Raw genomic sequence first — 24,932 nt, forward strand, 5'->3', positions numbered from 1 at the left:
TTTTTTTTTTTTTTTTTTTTTTTTTGAGATGGAGTCTCGCTCTGTTGCCCAGGCTAGAGTGCAGTGGCACAATCTCAGCTCACTGCAAGCTCCGCCTCCCGGGTTCACACCATTCTCCTGCCTCAGCCTCTCCGAGTAGCTGGGACTACAGGCGCCCACCACCACGCCTGGCTAATTTTTTTTTTTGTATTTTTAGTAAAGATGGGGTTTCACCATGGTCTCGATCTCCTGACCTCGTGATCCGCCCGCCTCGGCCTCCCAAAGTACTGGGATTACAAGCGTGAGCCACCGCGCCCGGCTCCTGGACCCCTTTCAACCCCCTGCATCTTCCCTGTAAACTTCCAAAGGTAGGTCAACTCAACCATCAGTCTTCTGCAGGCCTATGGTCAGTGACGGTGCTGCTGGAGAAAAGCTCCTACATGGCAGCGTCCTGCCATGGCCTGTCCTGCTCCAGGGGGTCCTCTATGCATGCCCGCCCAGCATCTTCCACAAGCCCAGAGCAACTGTGCCCATGCTCCTCACCACCCAAGCCACCTGCACCTCTGTCTCAACCTCTACTTAAAAACAATCAGACAAATAAAAACAAAATGAAAATCAAACCTGAACCTACCAGGATCAGGCATGATTCCCTGGTTTTCACTCCCTAACATGTCTCTACTTCAGCATCCACCTCATTTTCCTTTATTTCCAGAGGAAGACATTCCTGTACAGGATGGAGGGCAACCCTTCAACCTCTGCACTGTATCTGAAGACCCACTCATTCTCCTCAGTACAGTGCCTCACCTGTTAGCCTCCAAGTGGAAGATGGGGGCATCCCTGAGAAAATAAGGTACAATCCCCACCTCCACTTCCTCACCTCCAGTCACTCCTGAAGCCTGCACCCAGAGCAAGCCTCATGGGCACCTCTGTTGATGCCACTGAGGCATCACTCATGACTTCCTAGTGGCCAAACACACTGGGTCCTTTCCAGGTCACCCTATTCACCTTCCGACGCCCAGGCCTTCACTTCTGTTCATGCACCTGTCTGTGCCAGCCTCCCCAGTCTTTCCAGCTAGCTCCTCCTCTTTTACCCTCCTCCTTGCTCCCAGCCCTGACCACACTGGCCTCCCTGCTGTCTATGGAGGCCCCAAAGCACTGCCACAGCCCACCATCTGCAATGCTCTGCCTTCAAAACCTATATGACTTGCTCCTTCGCCTTCTTTAGGCCTCTGCTCAGGTGTCAGTTCATCAAAGGTCTTCTCTGACCAACCCTTATAAACGGCCCACTTACCCAAATCCTTGCCCTCAGCATTCCCAGCTTATCCTTCAACCCTGCTTCATTTGTCTCCACACTTAATGCTGCCACCTGACATCTTCTATACCTTTTTGTGACACTCTCCCTCAAGAATAAATGTGAGTTCCCATGAGAACAAAACTTGCTTTGTTCACTGCTGTATCTCAGAGCCTAGGATCATGACAGGCATATGGTTGGCACCTAATACAATTTGTAGCATGAATGAATTAGGGGCTTAAGGAGAATGGAGATGTTTAAAAGAGTAGCTATAGGAACCCATGTGTCAATAAGAGGGAGGTCAAAGCCTGTGGACTTGAGAAGAATCCACTGAGGGCAGATGCCACAGCAGGCCTAGCCTGCCCACAGTTCCAGGATCATACCTCACCAGACTCCCTCACCCGCAGAGGAGAATCAGAGTGAAAGGAAAGACACACTTGTGCTTTAGGAATGCTTTGTTAACTCCTGGATTTACAGACCTGTTCATTTTTATCTGGCAAAGAAAGGCTCATCTTGACATCTGACTTCATTCTCCGCAGTAGGTATGGATTTATGGTATCTCGTAAGACACATGCACACTTGTAAGCAGTTTTGACCTTTAATAAGAACAGAGAAGGGAACATTACTATATATGTTTAAGGAACGCATTTGTTCTTACCTCTCAATTGCTTCCATTCCTTAAAAAAAAAAAAAAGAATAACCAACAGCAGTACAAAGTCAGTGGGAAATGATTGCAAAATGGTTTGAAAAAGCTAGCATAAGTTCCATATACTCCAAGGGGTGGTAGCTTTCATAATATTATCAGTTAAAAAAATTATCTCATTAACCAAAATGTACAACAAAAGAAAAACTGATAATTTTGTGCCTTATTTCTCTTGTACACGTTCCTTTAATTATTACTACACAGTTAAACCCTAAAGTAGAGACTTACTGGGTTCTTGACCACCAGCCCTAGGGGAAAAAATGCTTTTGTACAAATCTCTGTTTATGATCTTGTATTCTCCAAAAGCTACAAAGGAACTCTGCAAAGCTGAAGATCAAAAGCTAACTCTGGGGAAAAGCTGCAGTGATGGAGCAGCCAGCCAATAAGCAGAGATTACTGCCCACTGGAGACTTACAAGAGTAAGTTCAACAAGAGCCCTCTGATCCCAGAAACGAAAGGTCACTCTGCCCTAAAATGCAGCATATGGTTCTGTAATGGAGCACGGCCACATGAGATGAGTACTAAATATACACACAAAAAAAAGTCCCACAGCCCAGAAAACCACTCCCTCTGCAATTCACTTATAGGCAAAGTAGTCAATAAATTATTGCTACTTCAAAAAAAATCTAAATAGGCTTAACAACTTAGTAAATTACTATTTTGTGGAAAAAATTCCAACCAAAGTTTAAATTTAAGAAAGTCAGCTGTAAAATGAATGATAATAAAAAAGAGCTTGACCACACACACAGAGAAAAAAAGTTAAAAAATTAACTTGTTAAAAAATATTCTTAAGGAATGCTAAAAATACCTCACTCATGCACATATATGTATGTGTGTGTATCTGTTGTGTGAATGCATGTGCGTAAATATTAAAATAGGCTTTACTTGGAATAATACATAAAAAAGAAGCTCAACTAATCAATGACTTAGTTATATATAACTCCTTAAATATATCATTTAGACCGATGAAAATCACCTTGAAGATGATGATGAGGTACATATTATGATTTCTGACACAGAGATGATGAAATTTCAGAATTTAAAAACATAGTCCCACCGAGGAAGCACGAATGTACAGTCTGTAAAGAAAACTGCCCCCGACCCCACATCCTCCCTCCACCCACACCCCGTTCCACAGAAGAGCGAGCATGCTGGTTGGAGCTGCTGGTCAACTAAACCAGGGCTAGGCTGGGGAACGGCCGGGCTGTGGCTCCTGCTCTCTCCTGCATGCCACCCCATGGAGATGATCTTCTGTTTCACTCCCAACTGGCTCCCAGTCTGTTTCTCTATTCATAAAAACACAAGGTAGGGATCCAGCTAGATTTCTCTACCAATGCTCACATCCCAATGCTGTGGAAAACAGACAACTTGCTGAGCATGCCCATGCTCCTTCCCATTCTGACAAGGCAGAGCTCTGCCTCTTCCTGAGCACAGTGACCTTAGGCAAGTCACCAGAACACTGAGAATCAAAAACCTTGCGTGTGGAATAAAGAGGGTCAACTAGGCATCCCTGCAGGCTCTTCTCAGTTCTCACATGCCCTGCCCCAGCTGAGCACGCCAACCCCAGCAGCAGTCTATATTTGGGCTGCTGACATGCTCCCCCTCACCTTCCTCAGCTTTCAGGCCCCAGGTGAGTCATCTCTTCTCCAGGAAGCCTCTCTGAGCCCCATAAGCTCTGACAGTGGGCATTTCCCCTGCTCACAGTGCTCACTGCCCTGTACTGGGACCAGGTTTATTTGCCATTTTCCCCTGTGCCCACCCCTACTGGACTGGAAATACCTTCATGGGAAGGTTCTGGTTTCCAGACCCTGCCATCATTTTAGCACCAGCATGACAGAATAAATACCGGCACACAGACTATCTTCTTAGAATTCAATAATGCAAGGCAACATGATCTCAAACAAAAAGGAGCAAATACAACCAATACTCTGCTTCCAAAGATCTCACCCGCTAGGAACAGGAGAAAGATAAGTACACAAATTCCTGAAACAAGAACTTCAAGGAAAAAAACAGATCATAATGACATGTTCTCAAATCATCTTTCTATAAATGACTTATTAATGCCAAGGGAGAAGTGGTAACCTCACAGAGTTTAGATCTGGCCAATACCACCTTAAAGTAATCAGAGTTAACATCACCCATAGTGGAACAAACAGACAGCATGTTCCTCCAGATACCATGCACTGAGGAAGACACATCACTTCTGTGATATTCCCGGTCAAAATGTATAACCTGAATCCAATCATGAAGAAATGTAAGGCAAACCCAAACTGAGGTACATTCTACAAACTAACAGGCCTATAGTCTTTAAAAATGTCAAGGTAATGAAGGGCAAAAGAAACAGTCCCAGATTAAAGGAGACTAGAGACATGGAAACTACTGGAACAACTGACAAAACATGAGTGATTATAGACTAGATAACAGTCTCCTATCAATGTTAAACTTCCTTCTGATTTTGTTGCTTACACTGGCTATGTAAGAGGCGATCCTTGTTCTTGGAAATACACACTGAAGGATTTGGAGAAAGGGGCATCAGATCTGCAACCTGCCCTCAGATGGTTAGAAAACAGTAACCTCAGCTGTCAATCTACATGGAAAGAGGTGCGGGAGAGGGAGAGGAGGAATGGTAAAGCCAATGTGGCAAAATGTTTGCAAAATGCTAACAATCAGTGAATCTGGGTAAAGTGTTAAGAGGGTTTTCTTGTTTGTTCTTTTAAAATTCTTGCAACTTTTTGTTAAGTTTGAAATTATTTCAAAATAATTTTTTTTTTTAAAAAAAGAACGGTATAACAGAGATTCAAAGAAAGAGACTCCTTACAAAAGTTAACTGAAAATCATTCAATCTCAAAATGTAAAAGATACTAAAATTGTTTTTGACAATCTTTTAATCTTAACCTTTAAGATTAAAGGTTAGATTAACCTTTAACAAACCTTGTTTGTTCTGCCTAAAAATGCCACTTGAGTCTCCTGCCCCACCATCTTTCTCAGACCACCACCCAAGATCAGGTCCAGGTCCTCATGGCCCTCACCCCAGTGGTTCCTGCAGGTCACTCAGTGCCAGCCTCCCTCTTGTGACTACCCTGTAGCCTGAGGAACCCCTGAGAACCAGCGTCCTCCAGAGTCCTGTTCAGACACTTTCAGTAACCCAGCCCTCCCCGAGTGCCACTGCTTCCCTTTCAAGGCCCCACAGTTCTAGCATCCACAGCTTTTTAGCTATGCCCTCACAAGCATCTCCAATCCAGTCAAGTGGGTCTCTTCACTGCACCCTGCCACATATGGTGGCTGCATCCACACTATTGCCCTAATCAAGAATGCCCTCACTCTCCACGGCCTACATTCCGAGAATCAGGTTAACGGGCATGTCTCATTAAATCATCCCTGAACAGTCCCATCCTCCTAATGTCCCCTTTTCTAAGTTTCTCCACTTCTTTATAAGATGCACTACCCCAATCTGCAGAAGTAAATTACATGCTGTTCCAAACTGATTTGTCCTTGTTTCATAATTTCCAACTGCTCTTCTGACCACATGTGACATCTTTTTAAACATCCCAGGAACAATGCCAAAACTGTTTAATGTCCATTAAACAATGAGATATTTTATTCTAGGGCTTTCCTCTCTGAATATTTTTCATGATGTTTAAAGTGAAAAAATATGATCAAGCAAAGATAATTTTGTGATTTTTTTTTTTTTAACCAGATACCAATTTATAAGCCTGGCCATCTTTCTTACATTCTGAATGACTTGGCTACAAATTATAGTATTTAATAGGAGCATTTTAAATATTAAAATGCCAAAAGTATTATCGTCCTAATATATTACCTGTACTGGGGAAGCATTTGAATATCCCCCCATGGTGATGGGGACGGAGAACTGCTCCATAAACACAGGCAACGTGCCTAACTTTCCTGGGAAGATGAAGTCAAAGAGCGACCACAGCTCTCGGAGGTTATTTTGCATCGGTGAGCCAGACAGAATGATCCGATGAGGGGTGCGAAACTATTTGAGGAAAGGAAGCAACTTTTTATTAAATTTACCTTTTAGCAATCGCCATTCCTACCCCAAAACGCTCATCTGCAAATTATTTACACATTTATTCATCATTCTTGCATCATTTTGGTACTCTCCAAAACATACACATTTTATGCAATTACAAATCCTTAATTACATTTACATGAAAAAATGAGAAAGAATTTTTTCTTATTGTTGAAGTTGAATACTATAGAGTTGAGTTTGGTTACATTCTAACAACTGGCCCCTACAAGAGACATTAAATAACATGAACAATCAGAATTAAAGACATGATTAAGGGCAAAAATAAAGAGTTTTCTGCATTGAGGAAAATGCACATTTTAAATTCCTTGTGCAGTTGGCACAAGGAAAGATTCAATAAATGTGTTACTAAAAGCAGATAGTTTATTCTGAATTAAATATTCTTCTCCACCTGGAAATCACCCTTGTTAAAAGAGGTCATACCTGTTTGCAAGCAAGGGTGACAGCAGCATTTGGATTTCGAATTTTGTGTCCTTCGTCCAAGATCACATAGTGCCAGTCATACCTGCTAATGTCATCCTGCATCAGTCGAATGTAGGAGTAAGATGTGATCAAAATTCCATGACAATGAGCAACATCTCGAATTAGTTTCTCCTGAGACCATAATAAAATGGTAAAGTCAGTTTTAAATAAGAAGTGACACCCTTTCAATCATGACACAATCTAAAGTGTTTTATAAAAATGCACAAATACAAATACAACATGCACAATCACAGACATTATCAGCACTGGAAGTGTACTTGTTAACCTGGCAAGTAGTAAACGCTGACTAATATAGCCATTATTGGGGGAAGGAGACTCTCAAAAAGATGACAAAGTTATAATACATATATATATATATAAATATATACATATATTAAATTTTTATTTTTATTTTTTCAAAACATCCTTTGTGTCCATTCTTGTTAAAACAACAATGTGGATGGAAAATATATTAATTAAAACAAAAGCAAGAAAACAAGAGAAAATCCAAACAGACAAGGCAGACAAATCTAGGATCTCTAACAACGTATAACAAGAATTCCAGGACAGAGTGAAAAGGATATAAAAGCAATGATTTTAAAATGATAGAAAAAAAAGCTGGGTACAGTGGCTCACACCTGTAATCCCAGCACTTTGGGAGGCTGAGGTGGGGGAATTGCTTGAGCCCAGGAGTTCGAGACCAGCCTAGGCAACATGGTGAAAGCCTATCTCTACAAAAAAATTTAAAAAGTTAGCTGGATGTGGTGCCAAGCACCTGTAGTCCCATCTACTCAGGAGGCTGAGGTGGGAGGATCCCTTGAGCCCAGGAGGTCAAGGCTGCAGTGAGCAGTGATGGCACCACTGCACTCCAGCCTGGGTGACAGTCAGACTCTGTCTCAAAAAAAAAAAGAAAATGATAGAAAACAATCTCCATAAATGGAGCCGAGATTTGAATCTACAGAACAAAACACCTCCCAGAGTGTCAGGCAGAGACACTAAGAAAAAGACGTATCTGTAGACATATCTTAGTAGATGTCTGAATTCCAAAAATAAATAAAAACAGCCAGGCAAAGTGGCTTATGCCTGTAATCTCAGCACTTTGGGAGGCTGAGGGAGGAGGATCGCTTGAGGCCAGGAGTTCAAGACTAGCCTGAACAACAAAGCAAGACCCCGTCTCTAAAAAAAATAAAAAAATTGGCAGTGCATGGTGGTGCACAGCTGCAGTGCCAGCTACTCAGCAGGCTCAGGCAAGAAGATCCCTTGAGCTCAGGAGTTAGAGTCTACAGTGAGCTATGATCTTACCACTGCATTCCAGGCTAGACAACGGCGCAAGATCCTGACTCAAAAGAGAAAAATATTTTTAAAAATAAGGAGAAAATATCATAGATTCTAGTCCGAATAAAACAGAAAAGGAAAATATTCCCTTCAGAGGAAAAAGACTGCCTGCATCAGACATCTTTTCTGCAACACTAAAAATGTCCGAAGGCAAAGAGGAAAATTTTTACATAATTCTAAGAAGGAAAAGTGGTGACCATGGATTCTACATCAATCCAAACTGGCAGTCATGCTTGACGAAGAAAATAAACAAATTCCAGCTTCAGATAGGCAAGGACTTGGAAGATCAGTCACCAAGAGACTGGCTAGCTACAATGCACTGTACCCAGACAGTGGAGTGGCGCAGTCGTGGACAAAGAGAAGGCATGCACAGATGCCATGCCCTGAAGAAGGAAAGACAGCAATGCTCCTGCACCACATTCTCACCACAGACCATGCTCACAGCAGCTCCCCAAGGAAGGACAGAGGGGCCATCACTAACCCCATTTTACAGATGAGGGAACTGGGGCTTGGAGATGGTAACTAATGTACCAGGTCATGCAGCTGCTAAGTGGTGGAGTCAGAATTCAAATGGAGAAAGGCAGCCAAATCCAAAGCTAGTACTATTGATATTAGGCTACACTACCTCCTACTAAAATATAAAAGAAAAAGTTTAAAAAGAAGATTATATGTGATATACATAGCATTTAAAATAAATCATTAAAGCATAACAACAAAGCCTAAATATTGAACACTTAAATATGAATGAAACTGTTAAGAAGGGATCTAAAATATTAAAAGGTATGTATTTTTAAATGTTACTGTAATTCCTGTTTAGTTTCATAAAAGCTGGAGTGAGATTAAGGGAAAATAAAAGTGGACTAAAAATTCCCCCCTGTCCAATGGTAGAAAGGGACAAAGGCAATAGATAATGTTTAATTCTTAACCATGTGAGAAAAATATGATAAAATACATTTGCCAAAACTTTATGCTGATTACTGAGTATAACAGTTGCTACTTCCACATAAATACTAGAAAATAAATAGAATGTAGAAATATCAAACCATTACAGGGGAAAATAATAGAAAATAGCAAAAATCAGGACAATAGAAAACAGAAAACAAAATACCAGGTTTCAAACTAAACCTAGTAACCCACCACAAGACAGTGAGTTATTAACAGGGAGACATTCCACTGGGTAAGGCAAAAACCTAGCCTTCTGTTTAAAAGAGACCCAAACCTGACTGGCACTGAAAGTGGTAATATGGGAATTATCAAAGATATATCAAATAAATGCAAACCAAAAAAGGGCAGGATTAGCAATATAAATATGAAACAAAAAGGAGTGAACAGAAAGAGGGATATTTTATATTTTAATGGGGATGCCACAATAAGAAAAAAGAACCATGAACCTTTACCTACCAAAACACCAGCAATAAACACAAAAGCAGGGCCCTTAGAGCTGTCAAAATGACACACCCACAGCCTACCCAGAGAGCTGACCACAGCCTCTCTGAGAGAAAGTCAGATCAAAGAAAACAAAACATTTACAAAGAGGATGCAAAGGATTTGAGTATCACCATCAGAGCTCCTTTTAACAGTGATCAGCAGCACTTTAGACTATACAAAGAATATTCATTCTTTACAAACACTCTATTAAGAAAAGCTGAAATCAAAAAGAGCAGTCAACTTAGCCTCCCAAAAAAGGAAAATGAGAGAATTAGTAAGATAAAAATTAGTGGGTATTAAAAAAACTGGTAGAATTGATAAAGCAAAATAATAATAACTCTTTGGAAAGACTAAACCAAACAAACCTCTGAAAAGTGAGCCAAAGAACAGACTGAGATGTACAGCATCAGAAATGTCAAAGGAACACAATTACAGATGTAGAGAATACAAAAGTGTTAACCAATATACATGCCACAAAATCTGAACATTTTGACAGATATGATAGCTAAAAAGTTCGTTGCAAAAATGGACCCAAGAAAAATCAGACCAACGGAACAAACCAATACTGAACAATGTGAAAAAGATGTTATATTCTTCTCACCAAAAGTCTATCAGACCCAAAGGGGTTTTATGAGTAAAGTAGGAATAGATCCTATTACTGAAATTGTTCCAAAATACAGAAAACAAATGGATTCCAATCATTGTTACAAGGCTAGCAAACCCTGTTTTCAAAACTGACACAGCACACTTACGAGTATGCATACACGCCTCTAAACTAGAGATCCACTACTTTACAGATAAAACCTAGTAATATATTAACCTAATAAAGGCTTATCACAGGAATACAAGAATAGCTATCAGGAAGCCTAATATAATTCATGTAATCACAATCATCTAATACAAATTTTATAAAATTCAACATCTTCAAAAAATGGTAATTTTATATCTTCTTAAAGAACTAGGATTAAAATGTGTTTTAATTCAACAGAGTATAAAAGGGTACAAGAAAGGCTAAGAAAATCTGAAGGAAGAAAATAAAGAGACATTGTCTTCTCATATGTTGTAATTCATGTAACATTCAAAGAGTTAATACAATTGCTGCAGAGAATAACCACAATCCCTGGACCTATTAATAATTTGACAGGTGTGTGCCATACTTTTATTACTATTATGACTACTCATCTTCCATCTTCCCATTCACAAAATTCGACACCTGCACAATACCATATTGAAGGCCACACCTGAAAGAACCATTTCCTGACTTTTGACCTCACAAGAATACAGCAATAAACACCTTGGGGTGCACAACGGCCTTAAAAACACACGTACGGGTTCCCTCAGGACTCCCTCGCCACCAGCCCCACTCAGCTGCTGGTGCCAGTGAAGAAAGTAGTCTGCCCAGAGAAAAACCATCCACCTCCAGCACCTCACCTGGTCAGACCTATGACCCTTAGAAGCCAAAGCCAAAATGAATTCTGGACATCACCTAGTGTAGCTGGAACTTTCCCACAGTTACCAAATGAGGCACCAAGCTTCCCAAATGTATACCACTGGAATGATGTTTAGTTTCTTATGCTTGCTTAAGGATTGAAATTTATTTGGAAAATTCTAAATATTATTATAGGTATAGAAATGTTAGCTATAGAAATACAAAACTTCGACTGTGTTCAGGAAGATGTATTAATGATTAACAAGAATTAAAAAGATGCTTATGTAAAAAGAACAAGAAATTGTTCAAAATGTCCCAATTGAAAATATAATCTCCACTTAGCCACTGGGCAAAACCCCATCTAAGACTATTTGTTATCACCTGATTCAACTGCAGAATTCTATAGCTGCCTAGACTGGAGTTTCAATAATGGTGAATTGTTGAATATTATGGACGTCTCTATCCAAACACTTAAGACAAATCATCTCGGGCGGTTTCAAATTAAAAGCTTGTAAAATATGTAACCTCTCCTAGTTTTTGCAATTAATAGGGTACATCTGCAATTAGCCTGACTTACTGAATGCAGTGCTGTTGTCATTAAAAGATGTCTGTGAAAGTGCTGCTGTTATTATGGAGGCTCAAGAGACCAATCCCTCCTAGAGGGCAAACAGTGGACTGGTGGAAAACAACAGCCATAAATCACACTGTCAGGCGGCGGGGAGAGGAGTGAAGCACAGGCACATGAAGGCCATTCACAGGAAACACAGTACAGCCGCTTCCTAGGCAGGATTTACTGCACCTGTAATTAATTAAAATTTCCTTCAAGCTAAATCTTTAATAAACAAGGATTTGTGCTGACAATAATAAAAAAAAGGGCTCCAGCAACACAATTTTACAACATACCTCGCAGAACAAGCCCAGCATCTATCATGTCTTCTATAAGATGTATACGCTGACTCTAAAGTTAATAGGAATGATATCACTTTGCATTCTATTATAATTTGTGTACTTAGAATGTGTCTGAAATATTTCAGATGCTTGAGGAATAATGTGGCCTCTTTCTTTTTTTTTTTTTTAAAGTTTTTTACTCCCTTCTAGCTTTTTTAAAAGCCACATCTTTTTGCTCTAGTGTTTCAGAAAACAGGCCCTTTTAAAGAACATGTTGATGGGAGTTTCATCAGATGGCCAAGTGTTTGTGTTATTTGCTTTTTTTTTTTTTTTTTTTTTTTTTTTTTTTTTTTGAGACAGAGTCTCGCTCTGTCACCCAGGCTGGAGTGCAGAGGCGCGATCTCAGCTCACTGCAAGCTCTGCCTCCTGGGTTCACGCCATTCTCCTGCCTCAGCCTCCCGAGCAGCTGGGACTACAGGCACCTGCCACCACGCCTGGCTAATTTTTTGTATTTTTAGTAGAGACGGGGTTTCACCGTGTGGCCAGGATGGTCTCGATCTTCTGACCTCGTGATCCGTCCGCCTCAGCCTCCCAAAGTGCTGGGATTACAGGTGTGAGCCACCGCACCAGGCCATTATTTGCTTTTTTAACCACACCCTGCACTTCACTGTTTCCATTTGGGGCCAAATGTATCTGAACATGAGAATAAAAGGTCTAGATGATGTTGAATGACCATGAACATTTTTGATAAAGTAGATGTGTACCTTCTCTCTAGACTACATATTGAGTCAATCAGCAATGCCTCATTCAGCATCTTTTCTTTTCCCAACTACTGAGGTGAAGAGGCCCAAATATTCTTTGTTTCTAACAACAGCAAGAATTACCTGAGTAAATATTACCTATTAGGGACCACACTAAGCTCTTCATACATACATATTAACCCAAAAAGTCCTCACAAGTTTACCAAAACTTACCCATTTTATAGGTGATCAAATCAGGCTCAGAAAGGCAAGTGATTCGCCCAAGCTTGCAAAGTTATAAAACAGCAGATCCAAGATTCGAACCCTGGTCTTGTAAGCACAAAACCAAAACGCTTAAAACTGCATGCTCTTGTTGCTTTTCCCACTCTTACGCATCTACATGTCATGAATTGATCAAAATGAAACAAAACTCTTTAAATTACCTAAGATGTTACAGAACTACCAGAGCCTACATAGCAAAAAAAGGTAGGAGACAGACAACTGTTTCAGAACATAAGCAATTTATCATTATGTATCTTCCAATAAATTGAAAAAAGGATCCTTAATCATTAAATAAACTTTACAAGACAGTGCTAAAGGTGTCACCACCTACTGTGAGTTATGGGATAGGTATCATAAGACTGCCTTCTTTCATTATCTCTTCATTTACTATATTTTCTTTCCCCAAGAAAACAGTTGGCTTTTTAAGGTTAGTTAAAAACATCCTTTTTTTTTTTTTGAGCCCTAGCAACATCAAACACCTGAAATGCAGTGTTTACGGTTGTTTTAACAAATAAATATTAATCAACTCACATGAAAGTTGCTCTATATTAGAAAAAAGGATCACAAAATATAATCAGAAAAAGGAAATCTTAAACTTTTATTAAATGAGATTTCAAGTGACCATTAAAAAAGATTCAGAAGCCTAAAAATTTCTTTATCAGATTTCATCATTTGGTTGAAACTATCAGTTGTATATTTTTTTGCATGGCTGCTGGGTGTACATTTGACAATTCTAAATTATGCTGCCAATCAGAGACTATTAACAAATATAACATAGGATCAAAGGGTAAGAGAGGTGGGAAGCTAAAGGGCAACTTGAGGAAGAAGAATGATAGATGTGCTCAACTAAGAAATTGACCATCTGATATTTTTCCAAATGAAAAATTTTCAAATTTTTTTTTTTTTTTTTTTTTTTGAGACAGAGTCTCACTCTGTCACCCAGGCTAGAGTGCAATGGTGCAGTCTAGGCTCACTGCAACCTCCGCCTCCCGGGTTCAAGAGATTCTCCTGCCTCAGCCTCCCGAGTAGCTGGGACTATAGGCGTGTGCCACCACACCCAGCTAATTTTTGTATTTTTAGTACAGACAAGGTTTCACCACGCTGGCCAGGCTGGTCTCAAACCCCTGACCTCATGATCCACCCACCTCGGCCTCCCAAAGTGCTGGGATTACAGGGGTGAGCCACCACGCCCGGCCAATTTTCAAAATTTATGTCATACCAGCTACAACAAAGCATTTGGAAAATAAAGATAATCTACTTGAATGATGAGCAAAACAATTCTGGCATTATTACTCTTTTAAATATTTCTAAAGAGAAATTCTCTTCTCTTCTCTGTTCCTAATACATCCAGTATTGAATGTCCCAATGTCAGAGTACTATTATTAAATTTAGACAGGACAGCTGGTGGGCACAGAAAGCTCATCCACTGTAAAAAGAAGTCACAGCTGATAAGGAAGTCAGGCATTAGACGCTGAGTTAGAGGACAAATCACCATAAACAGAATTTTTGAAATATGAATAAGAAACACAGACTCTATTGTAATTTAACACACGTGTAAGCCAGCAGGTATGCATGTGTGGTGACAAAGATCTGCACATACAGAGAAGATCAAAGGTGCAGAGGAAGCAAATACCCCTTCAGTAGTTGAATCCAGAAACCAAAGGTATGATCTTAGAAATGTCAATAGTAAGGCCTATGGAAAGGAACTATTAATACATTTCCGATGTGTCATCACCACAAATAATAAGCCAATATTAACATTAATAAAAAGTAATAAATATAGGGCTTCTAAGTTAAGAATGTAGTTTGATACATATAAAAGTACATATTTTTGATCTTTTGCCTAACAGTTTACATCTTTAGTGATCTAAGATACTTTATAATGGAAAAGGAACAGTAGGAAGAGTTAAGAGTTTGAGTAAAAACACAAGAAAAGTGTAATGCTGTTTTTCCTCAAAAGTTAATTAAGAATCTTCAAGTTAGAGTCCTTGGTAAACTGTAAAACACTGAAAAAATTATTAACAACCATATGTATGCATGTGTCTGTGAAGGTAAAACAACCTCAGAAGGTAAAACCACTGCAACTAAAAGTGAAATATCTCTTCTTAAAAGTTTGCCCTCCAAAGTTAAGGAGGCAAATTTCACCAAGTTTACTATCAATTCTATTTCCATAACGAGTCCACGTATGTGGTTTACATGAAGGCAGTTTGTCAACCAATGGTGACAAAGGAACTGGAGGCAAGCCATGATCCAGGTGAAGGTGTCCAATACACACACTTTACTACCCCAAAAGAAAATGAAAGGAATCACATTTTTTTAAATTGCCTTTATAAGGCAAACATCAGCTAATGAGTCCTGCTACAGGATTTTACAGCACAAAACATTAAGAGATGTTAACAGATAACAGAAATGAAAAAGGAACCACAAATGTTTTACAAGGGTAGTGACAGGATAGTTTAAGGTTTGACAAACAATTTAAAGTTTGACTAGACAACAATCTAAACTGTTATTATCTTCATACTGCTAAAAATCACTTTTTATAACTCACAGCATTTACCCTAATTTATTAATTATCTTATCCAGTTTATTTTCCATTTATCACTTAAAATTCTGGGCACAGTCAGTTGGTTTTAACAATAACAGTGTAAGCAAAATTCCATCTCGCCTTATTTGTGCTACCAAACGATAGATTTTTCTGAGTCACTTCTATCAAAAGTTTGCTTTTCCACGAACACAAACACAACAGGAATCCTGGAGTTTCGTGGTCCCCATGCATCTGACTCCATGAGGCAAACACTCCATAGCCCTTGTAGCCGGCACTGCTTTCCTGGGCCCCGAGAACTCACTCAAGAGCTCAGAAGACTCAGGAAAGAAAGAACTAGCTCCTAAGAGACTGCTGCTTCTCCCCAATAATGTAACCTGCAAATTCACACTGAAACTGCGTGATTATTATTTATTCAGCAAATGCTTATGGGTCACCTGGGATACAAAAATGAATCAGACACAGTCCCTACTCAACAGAGCGCACAGTCTGGATGGTTAGACAGATGAGAAGAAAAAAGGAAGAATACAACGTATCTATGCTACCCACAAGAGCACAGATAAAGCTCCTTTTTGATGCTGTGATATTACCAAACTCTAAGTGAAGAAATACAACTGTCAATACGTGACGATCAAGGATTCAGGGAACAAAACACAACTAAAAAGCAACAATACTTGTGAAATTCTCAAAATGGAAGGTTAAATGCATACTAACAAATGCATTTACCAATTAAGAGCTGTTATTTTACTTCTGTATCCACCTTCCTAAAACTGTTTAAAGCCGCTAATGCCCAAAGTCTCTCCTTACTGGACGCAGCCACCTGACTTATGACTCCAACCCACACTGCCAGGCTTGTGCCCTGAGATGATTCGTATTTCACTGGACAACAGACATTGTCACAACACCACCACAGACTGTTAAAACAATAAGACCTACATTTATAACTGTTCTGAAAACACAGAGCTCTAAAGTCAGTCAATAATAATAAAATAACTTTAAATGCAGGAAAAAAGACAGGAACATACATTTGAGAAACACATGGATCAGAGAAAAACCAAATATGTAAGATTAAGGGCATTAAAACAAAACAAAAAGGTATTGAAATATTATGTTACCTTTTTGTGGGTATAGGAACCGGTTTCATGTAGAATTGCCACTCTGAACGGAGGCCACCACGTGTGAAATTCCTTCACCCACTGATGCATCACTGTTGTTGGACAGACAATTACAGTTGGACCCAACCCCTCAAACCTGCATCCAAAGGTCCAAGAAGAAAACAACCATGAAAAAGCATATACAGTCATCAACTGCTCAAAAGATCCCCCAAAACAACAAACAAAAACTTAGTTCAAAAAAAAAATACTAACTATGGAAATTTATTGATATTTTCTTTAAGAAAAAGTTACTGAGGTTAAAATCCAGTAAGTAAAATCTCCATAATCCCATTCATCAATTAGTGGATACAGGTGTTAAGAGAAAACACTAAATAATATATTAAGAGATATAACATCTATAGTAACATAAAAGATAACCAAACAAATATTATTTAACAAAAATACTCTTCCCTTCTACTACAGATTAGCGAAGTTTTTATACAGTGTATCTTAACCTAAGTGAACATAATAGGATCTTAAATTTGTCTGAAGCTTTATAGTCTACCAAGAGTTTTCAAGCCACAGAATTTCAATCTCACTGCCCTAGGAAGCAAGCAGGCCAGAAATGCTCCACTGATGGGGGCTCAGAAGGCTGGCACGGCCCAGGTGACACGGCTACCAGGGGACAGGGGGCTGCCTAGCAGCCAGTCTTCACTTATGGCAGCCTGTCCTCACTACACCACCCTGCCTGCTCCTCTACACCACGAAAGCACCATGGAGAAGCATCCCAGCGAGTGTTCTCTCCTGGGAAGCCCACACTGACAGTGTACGAGCTGGCACTGCTGTGTGGGCAGGTAGTTGGGCAGCAAAATTAAGAACCTTAACAACACTCATGCATTGACCGAGCAATCCCAATACAAACATTTACACACTGGGATACACACTGGAGCATTCTTTATACTGCAGAAAAAATGGGTGCTACCTATGCCCATGGAGAAGAGGAAAGCTGAATGAACTATCCCATTTCTTTAACAAAGCATGGGCCAGTGGTTAGGGGCACTGTCTGGATCTGAATCCAGCTCTGCACACATTGTATGATCTCGGGCACACTAACCTCTGGGAACCTCAGTTTTTCGTTTTTAAATGGGAATAATAACAGTATTGATCTTATAGGGTTATTATGAAGATTAAATCAGTTAACATCTGTGAAGTGCTTAGAACAAGACCATATAGAAAATACTATAAGATTCTGTTAAATAAGATGGAATATCATATAACTATTAAAATCATTTTGAAGAAGTTAATAAACTAGAAAAATGTTCAGCATAATTTTTTTAAATTATTTATGGGATCACCCCGATTTCCTTAGACATAGGTATAGGTAGAGAAACTGGTTGTGGCCATTGTCTCAACATCCATTCCCCTCTCTCTTTTCCCTGAAGAATCAGATCTCTGCAGGTGCCCCTCCTTCTTCCTTCCTGCAGACACACAGTTTATGGGACTCTGACCACTGCCTGGCTCAGGAGCAGGAATCCTGGCTCATCTATAACCTGTCAGTGCATGGTACTCCCCTGAAACTCTCACTAGTCCATGAAGCTGGCCTGGCAAGACTGACCAACTTTGTAAGGAAGAATTACATTCTGGGTTGGGAGAGACTTTTTTCTCCTCGTCTTTCTGGCTACACGTACAGACCAATGGTCTCTGGGTTACAGTGATAAGGAGATCTAATCATTACAAGGAGACCTGGCCTTAGGCAAAAATTAAAGTATCTGGGTCCCTGAAGACATCATTGAGCTGCTGATCATGCTGTGTCCACAGCCTCCCCCTCTGTAGGTTTCTAGGGGTACCATACATTTGTGAATGTTTAACCCAATTTGAGGCCAGGTTTCACTTAGGTGCAGTCAAATATCCTGATACATCCTACACTGTATTCCCTGTCTGCATCTGCACTCCTCCTGCCCTTCTGGGACAAAGGGACAAGTGTCCCTTTTCTTGTTTGAGACCAATCCCTTTAGCTAAGCTCTTCAGCTTGTATCTCCACAAGCGACACTCCCATTACTGTAGCCAATTTACCTTCAGTCTTGCTGGGGCTTGGGTGCCAGTCAGTGCATAAGATGAAAATTAAGCAGAAGTCAAAACTAACCGTGGCAACCTCTTCAACAACACTCAGCTCATGCTACAAGAGGCAACTAAAAACTGGGATTGACTGAGGGCATCACAGGGCCACACGCCTGCCTCTCACACACCTGGAGCAGAGTCACTGCACTCCGCACACTGTCATTCCTCCCCTCCACTCCCTTTTCCTGCCCCACAAAGATGTTGACTGTGTGAAGCAAAATGCACATACATTACTCCACTGTATACACTACCCCTTCTATCTCACTAATTCCCACAATTTCAATTCTAGATGCTGGTAATGCCAAATCTAAGTCTCCAGCCCAGATCACTCTTCTGAACTCCAAACCACCACACACTAGATATCTCACTGCCGATATCCCCAAAGCACCACACACCATCCTCCCCTACCTGGCTATCCCCTGTCCCCATGCTTCCAAACCAATGGAAAGAATTGTCTCCCACTGTCCAGGTGCCCAAATCAGAAACCTAGGCCTCATCCTTGAGCAGACCTGCTTGCTCTCCACCATGAGCAACCTACACTGAGTTTACATCATTTTTACCTCCTGAATCCTTTCAGTCACCATGTCTCTCCGTCTACACTGTTGCTATGCCAGCTCCAGCCACTCTCCTCTCTCATCTGGGTTACTTCATCTCCGAGGATGATTATTTCGAACAGTAAAATTTGAATTCCTCATCCCCTCACTTCAAAGCCTCTAATGGCTGCCCACTGCTCTTGGGACAGAGATTAAACACCTGGACGTGGCCTACGAGGCCACGAAGACTGACCTCTGCTCATCTCTCCTGCCTTACCTCTCACTGCCATTATCCTACCACTTGCTCCTGTGGCCAGCAGCCCACCAGCCTGAACCGTCTTCCCTTCCTCCAATCGACCTTCACCTTGTCCTGGTTACCCTCTTACCCCTCCAGCTACCTTCTACTCAACATTCAGATCTCTAGCTTCCTCGACAAAGCCTTCCCTGTCCCTTTCTCTGTAAACAAGTTAAGGACTCTTCCTTAGTGCACTCCACATTAACCCTGACGTAACACAAATCACCTTTACTGTAATTGTATGAGATCCTCCCTAAACTCTGTGACAGCAGAGATAATCTCTTCTTCAAATGATCTCAGTGCCTACCTAATAGCAAGCAATTAATGAATGCTGGCTTTATGAAATTAAAACATTTTTTAAGATTGGAAGAAAATATATCAACATGCTAAAAGATATCATTTCAGAGTTGGGGTATTATAAGTGATTTTTGTTTTCTTACTAGAGCTCAGAAATAAATTATTCCTGAATTTAAAACAATTTTTGGCCGGGTACAGTGGCTCACACCTGTAATCCCAACACTTTGGGAGGCCAAGGCGGGTGGATCACCTGAAGTCAGGAGTTTGAGACTGGCCAACATGGTGAAACCCTGTCTCTATCTAAACTATAAAAATTAGCCGGGTATGGTGGTGACTGTCTGTAATCCCAGCTACTTGGGAGGCTGAGGCAGGAGAATCACTTGAACCCGGGAGGCGGAGGTTGCAGTGAGTTGAGATTGCGCCACTGCACTCCAGCCTGGGCAACAAGAGCGAGACTCTGTCTCAGAACAAACAAACAAACAAAATACAATCTTTACAAATAACTAAAGAGTAAATCGTACAGTGCTTGAAATATTAAAAATCATCTACTACACAACTGAAAAATAATTTGTAGTTCTATAGAAAAACAATGAAATTTTGGTCAAGCCCTAACTTAAATGAGGCCTACCCTTATACTCCAACGTGACAAAATATCTATGTCCACTTTGAAACCCTCCCTGCCTCCAGCTACAGTCACTGTCCCTGCCCTTCAACTGGGTGGAAAGGGCCAGGCCACAAGAAGCCAGAAGCTACAAGAGACTCTGACACTCTTCCTACAGAGTTTCTAAGCCATGTTCCTCACCAAGGCAGGGCCTGTCCAGGCACCCCTCGAGCTCCCTGAGGAGAGTAGGACTCTGCCTGGCCCCTTCCATGGCAGCAAGCCTTTCTAAAAGGATTAAATGCACCAGCTTCTTTCTATCCTCCAAGGGGAATAAAAGAGTTATCATCAATATGCACTTAGCAGGGATTAGGAAACCACCAATCAAAAGCTGTCTAAAATATTTTTACAACAAACTCACATTCAAATAAGCATAAACACATGCATATGTTTTTTCAGGTTATATAATATTTTTTTCTCTTTTATAATGTGCCTTCTGCAAACTGCTACATTGATGACTCACATTTTGTTAGTTAAGGCTAGTATATTCTTCTGGCTGAACATCTATCTGGCATTATCATGATGCCCTTTAATTTCTGCCATTTTCCCCTTTAGTAGAAAAATTTGGAGATTTTCACGCTGAGTTGAGATCTAGGAGCAGACCTAGACTGTTGCTGGACCGCAGCAGGACAATCAACTCCATTAACAGTCACATCGTCAACTGAACCACCCTTTCCTAACTCTTAATGCCAGTGAGATGAACATGAGTAATGGCTAAGTGTACTACAGTGATTAGCATCAATTACCAAACAGACTACAATTCCTTTAATCTTTGATTACCGTTGATTACCTAATAAATTTAGGGAAAGCCAATAGCTCCATGGTCAAATATATCAACCTGCAGGATGGAAATCTGCTAGTCATACCCAGAACTTACCAGGAACTACAAAGTAAAATATTTATCCTTGAAAGTTTATCAAATTTAATAACATTAGGAATTAACAAAATGATATCCAAGACTTTAAAAAATTAACTGAGTTTGAAAAGTCAATTTATTTCCTTTTCATTATAAGATTGAGGGGCCTATCATTATAATATGAATGGCAAAGTGAAAAGAAGGTGGCGTATCCATTATGAACGGGGAACACAGCAACCAGTATAGATGTTTATCAACCATAAGCAATATGCTTCTCTGTCCTCTAGAAACACACATACAACACACATTTTTTTAAAATAACAAATCAAACTTCTTTTACCGTGAAGTTTCTTGGTATCACAGAGACACTGTTTCCATTTCAATGTTCATGGTCCTTAAAATTACAACACCAAAACCATCTCAAATTAGGGCCCCTCTACAGTTTGTAAGAGTTCACAGGAAATATACATAGCCAATGAGGCAATAACAGCTCACACAGAACTTCATTTGACCTTAAGAGCTATTTTTCTGTAAGACATAAATATAGAGAACTCCCAATTTCATCTGGTTCCAGAGGAGGATGTGTTATAAAGTTGTTAGGAAGATGTGGTCCAGTCCGCCCTAGTACATATGAGCAGAGGGGACCACACTCCTCTGTAAACTTGCATTCATGAGGAGCCCAGGTGTTTGTGGTGCAGCACCACATTCTTGCAAGCCACTTCCACCAATACCATCTTAATAAAGACAATCTGGGATGTAGTCCAATATGCCACATTATTTCATTATAGAGAAGAGGATATCAGCATTGATAGTTAATTGATTACAGCTGCTGTTCATTATTAGCCTTGACTTCATTCTTAGTAGGATTGTCACCACCCGAGAGCATGTTTTAATTTTTAGATCAAAACCACAGTGCAGGGATGACTTTAGGTTTCCTGGGACCTGAGCATTAGACTCCACATAAGTGTGATGATAATAGGAAGGGAAGCAAAGAAAAGAAATGAGAAATAAGAAAATCCCAGAAACCATTTAAGGAAAGAAAGAGTCCTAGAAACCATTTGGAGGAGTTTGGGGTAGTCTAGTTACCAAAAACACCCAACAGAGTTGCAGAAAACAAGCCAATCAAAGAGCTTATTTGAAACAGAAAAAGCATTTTATTGGAAACAGAAAAACCATATTAAAAAAACAGTCATAGATAAGACAACACTAAATGCCCACTTGGAACTTCAACTTTTCCTTTGGTCTGGAATGTTTTCACATGCTTCCAAGCAAAATGTAATAGAATTCTCATATTTGAAAAAAAAAACCCTGCTTCAATATAACTTCCTTGTAACAACAACAACAGGTTTAGCATTTAAAAATCTCCAAGTGTTTTCTTCCCCTTCCTACATCTATATAAATCCAACTGGCATTCTAAAATATTCTAAAACTCCAAACACTCCTCACAGAAGTATTGATCTGCTAACTTAACGAAAGAGTAAGAAATAAAACACTAAACTCTGGAGACTAAAGAAACATGATCTTGACTCAGTTTATGGTTCATATTTGGCTCTCTACTGAGCATTTCACTGCTGATGAGCTGGAGAGTAGGAAGAACTTTCGGCAGTTGCTGACTTCAGGCACACTGACACTACTGTAAAGGTTATCTCCAAATCATATGTAGGGAGTGTCTGAGGTTTCCTGGGCACACCCCTCTAGCAACTACCTTGCTCTTACTCTTTACATAAGCCTACTGAAACACAAGGAGCTTGGACTTATCTGGGTTCAATATGATGAAATATCCTACATAATTTACCTACCAATATTTTTACCAATACCAATTTCTATAAAGTCAATTTACAGTTTAAATATGGAAGTGCTCATAGTACTTTCTTTCAAAATAAAGTATTTCAGTCCTACCATATCAAATAGATTAAATGCTTATTCTTCTGGAATACAAAAGCCTTAATTATTTAAATTTCTAAAGAGAATAAAGATTAACATCTAAACATAGTTTTCTACCATTTTAGGTAATCGCTTAGGTTTTGGCCTTAGAATTTATTACATAAAGTTCATAGATTGGGAAGGGCAGAAAGCACAGGGATCAGACAAGCAACTTCATTCAAAAACAAAAGAGAGAGCAAGCTATCTAGAAATGCTATCATGCACACACATTATAAAGGAAATTAGGGAGAATGGCTTCTTCAAAGCTCCAACTCTCCCCATGAATAGACTTTGTGCTTACTGTAATGCTCACCTGGTCTCCTGCCAGAACAAATATTTTAATGTAAAATTTAATAAATGGAACTAAAGGTATTATGTCTAATTTAAAATTCCATATTGTGTAAACTATTGATATTAACATAATTGAGTTTGTAAACAATCCATTTGTAGAAGCTAACCTTAGACATCATATTGACCCAAAATATCTAGTGGGGCTCATCTGCAAAATGAAGCATCAATGCCTGGAATTCATTAAAAGTGTTACATGTTTAATTTCTCCTGCCCTACAGCTCCATTGTCTCGTAAAATTTTTCCTTTGATGTCCCCCACTAAAAGAATTAAAGGAATATTGTAATTGAAATGTCATCAATAATTCACAAGACCCTCCTCCACAGCAATACATCTGATGAAATATTAATTGAGCTCCACAGACTGACAGTCTGCAGAGGAGCACTTGCCTGTAATTTGAACCACGAGTCCTGATCTTGCTGTAGCTCAGACCTGCCAAGAAGGCAATTATCTGGATGGTCTTGCCCAATCCCATTTCATCTCCCAGAATTCCTCCTGCCTGCTGGCAGTGCAATTCCCACAGCCACCTAACACCTGTCTGCTGGTACCTACAACAACAAACACCAACAAGAAAAGAGAAAATGGCAAATGGTGGATAATACAGATCATAACAGAAAGTACTCATGAATTAATCATTTGACTAGGTTCTAGTACCAGTCAGAGAAACATGCGGGATGTGTGTTTTACATGAGTATTATATTTATAAGGTCATACATTTTTGATCACCTAGGCATAAAAATCACAAATTTTTCTTTACAAAACATTAACACATTTCTAATTAAACTGATAGATGGGGTAATTAGAGACTATTTCCTTTCTTTTCAACATTAGAAATAGCTTGCTAAACAAGCATAAACTTACTATTTTTTACTCACTTTCTGGGGAAAAAATTCCCAAATATTTTTCATACATAAAGTTCCATTAATTTTTCTACAAAAAAGGGGCACTAATGTTTATTTTTTCAATCTGAATAGCATCAAAAAAGCAGGACAGAGAACACCACAACCTACAGCTTATACTGTTGAAAAGTCACTTGGTAATCATATTATCTTTTAATAGAAAAAATTAAATTTTAAGGCCATAAACAAGTCTGAACAATAGGGCTGCTCTCAAAATTAGGACATAACAGATGATTCTATCATATTACTAGCAGATGCAAAAAAGAACAGTTTAAAGACTCAACAATACAAAAGGTCTTTTTAATATTTCAAAGCAGAAATTGATTCAGGGAGTTTACCATAGGTACAAAAAGATCATAGCTATTAAGATTTTAAATAAGGAATACGGGTCAAGGAGAAATAATTTAACCTTAACCCCTCCCCCTGCAAAAAATAGAAGTTGATATTTTTCTTTCTCCATCAATGATATGTTTAATCTATAACCTAAAGTTAACAAAGGAAAAATATAAAAAAATTTTCGGAGAGTGGAAGAAACACTTAACAACAGGGAATGGTATGAAGATTATATCCCAAGTTACAAAATCTAAAGCAAAAACCACTTGAATTAAAAGATGATAGGTTAGATGACGTGGCTCATGCCTGTAAATCCCAGCACTTTGGGAAGCCGAGACAGGAGCATCACTTAAGCCCAGGAGTTCAAGACCAGCATGGGCAACATAGTGAGACCTCATCTCTACAAGGAAAAAAAAAAAAAATTTAGCCGGGAGTGGTGGCACGTGCC

At 39.6% G+C, this 24,932-nt stretch overlaps 1 protein-coding gene across 2 annotated transcripts in view; it reads right to left on the bottom strand.

The window, feature by feature from the left end:
* LOC116460897 (DNA excision repair protein ERCC-6) overlaps positions 1-24,932 on the bottom strand; it is a 91,589-nt gene that overhangs the window by 28,568 nt on the left and 38,089 nt on the right. For both annotated transcript variants that reach the window (XM_032142213.2, XM_032142221.2), the window contains exons 7-11: positions 23,642-23,800; positions 16,246-16,381; positions 6,448-6,618; positions 5,794-5,970; positions 1,750-1,866 (exon numbers count right to left, since the gene is read on the bottom strand). In XM_032142213.2, coding sequence (XP_031998104.1) covers positions 1,750-1,866; positions 5,794-5,970; positions 6,448-6,618; positions 16,246-16,381; positions 23,642-23,800 — 760 coding nt within the window. The remainder of the gene's footprint in view (positions 1-1,749; positions 1,867-5,793; positions 5,971-6,447; positions 6,619-16,245; positions 16,382-23,641; positions 23,801-24,932) is intronic.

The sequence above is a fragment of the Hylobates moloch genome, unplaced genomic scaffold (genome assembly GCF_009828535.3).
Source record: "Hylobates moloch isolate HMO894 unplaced genomic scaffold, HMol_V3 SCAFFOLD_3, whole genome shotgun sequence".
Classification (NCBI taxonomy): domain Eukaryota; kingdom Metazoa; phylum Chordata; class Mammalia; order Primates; family Hylobatidae; genus Hylobates; species Hylobates moloch.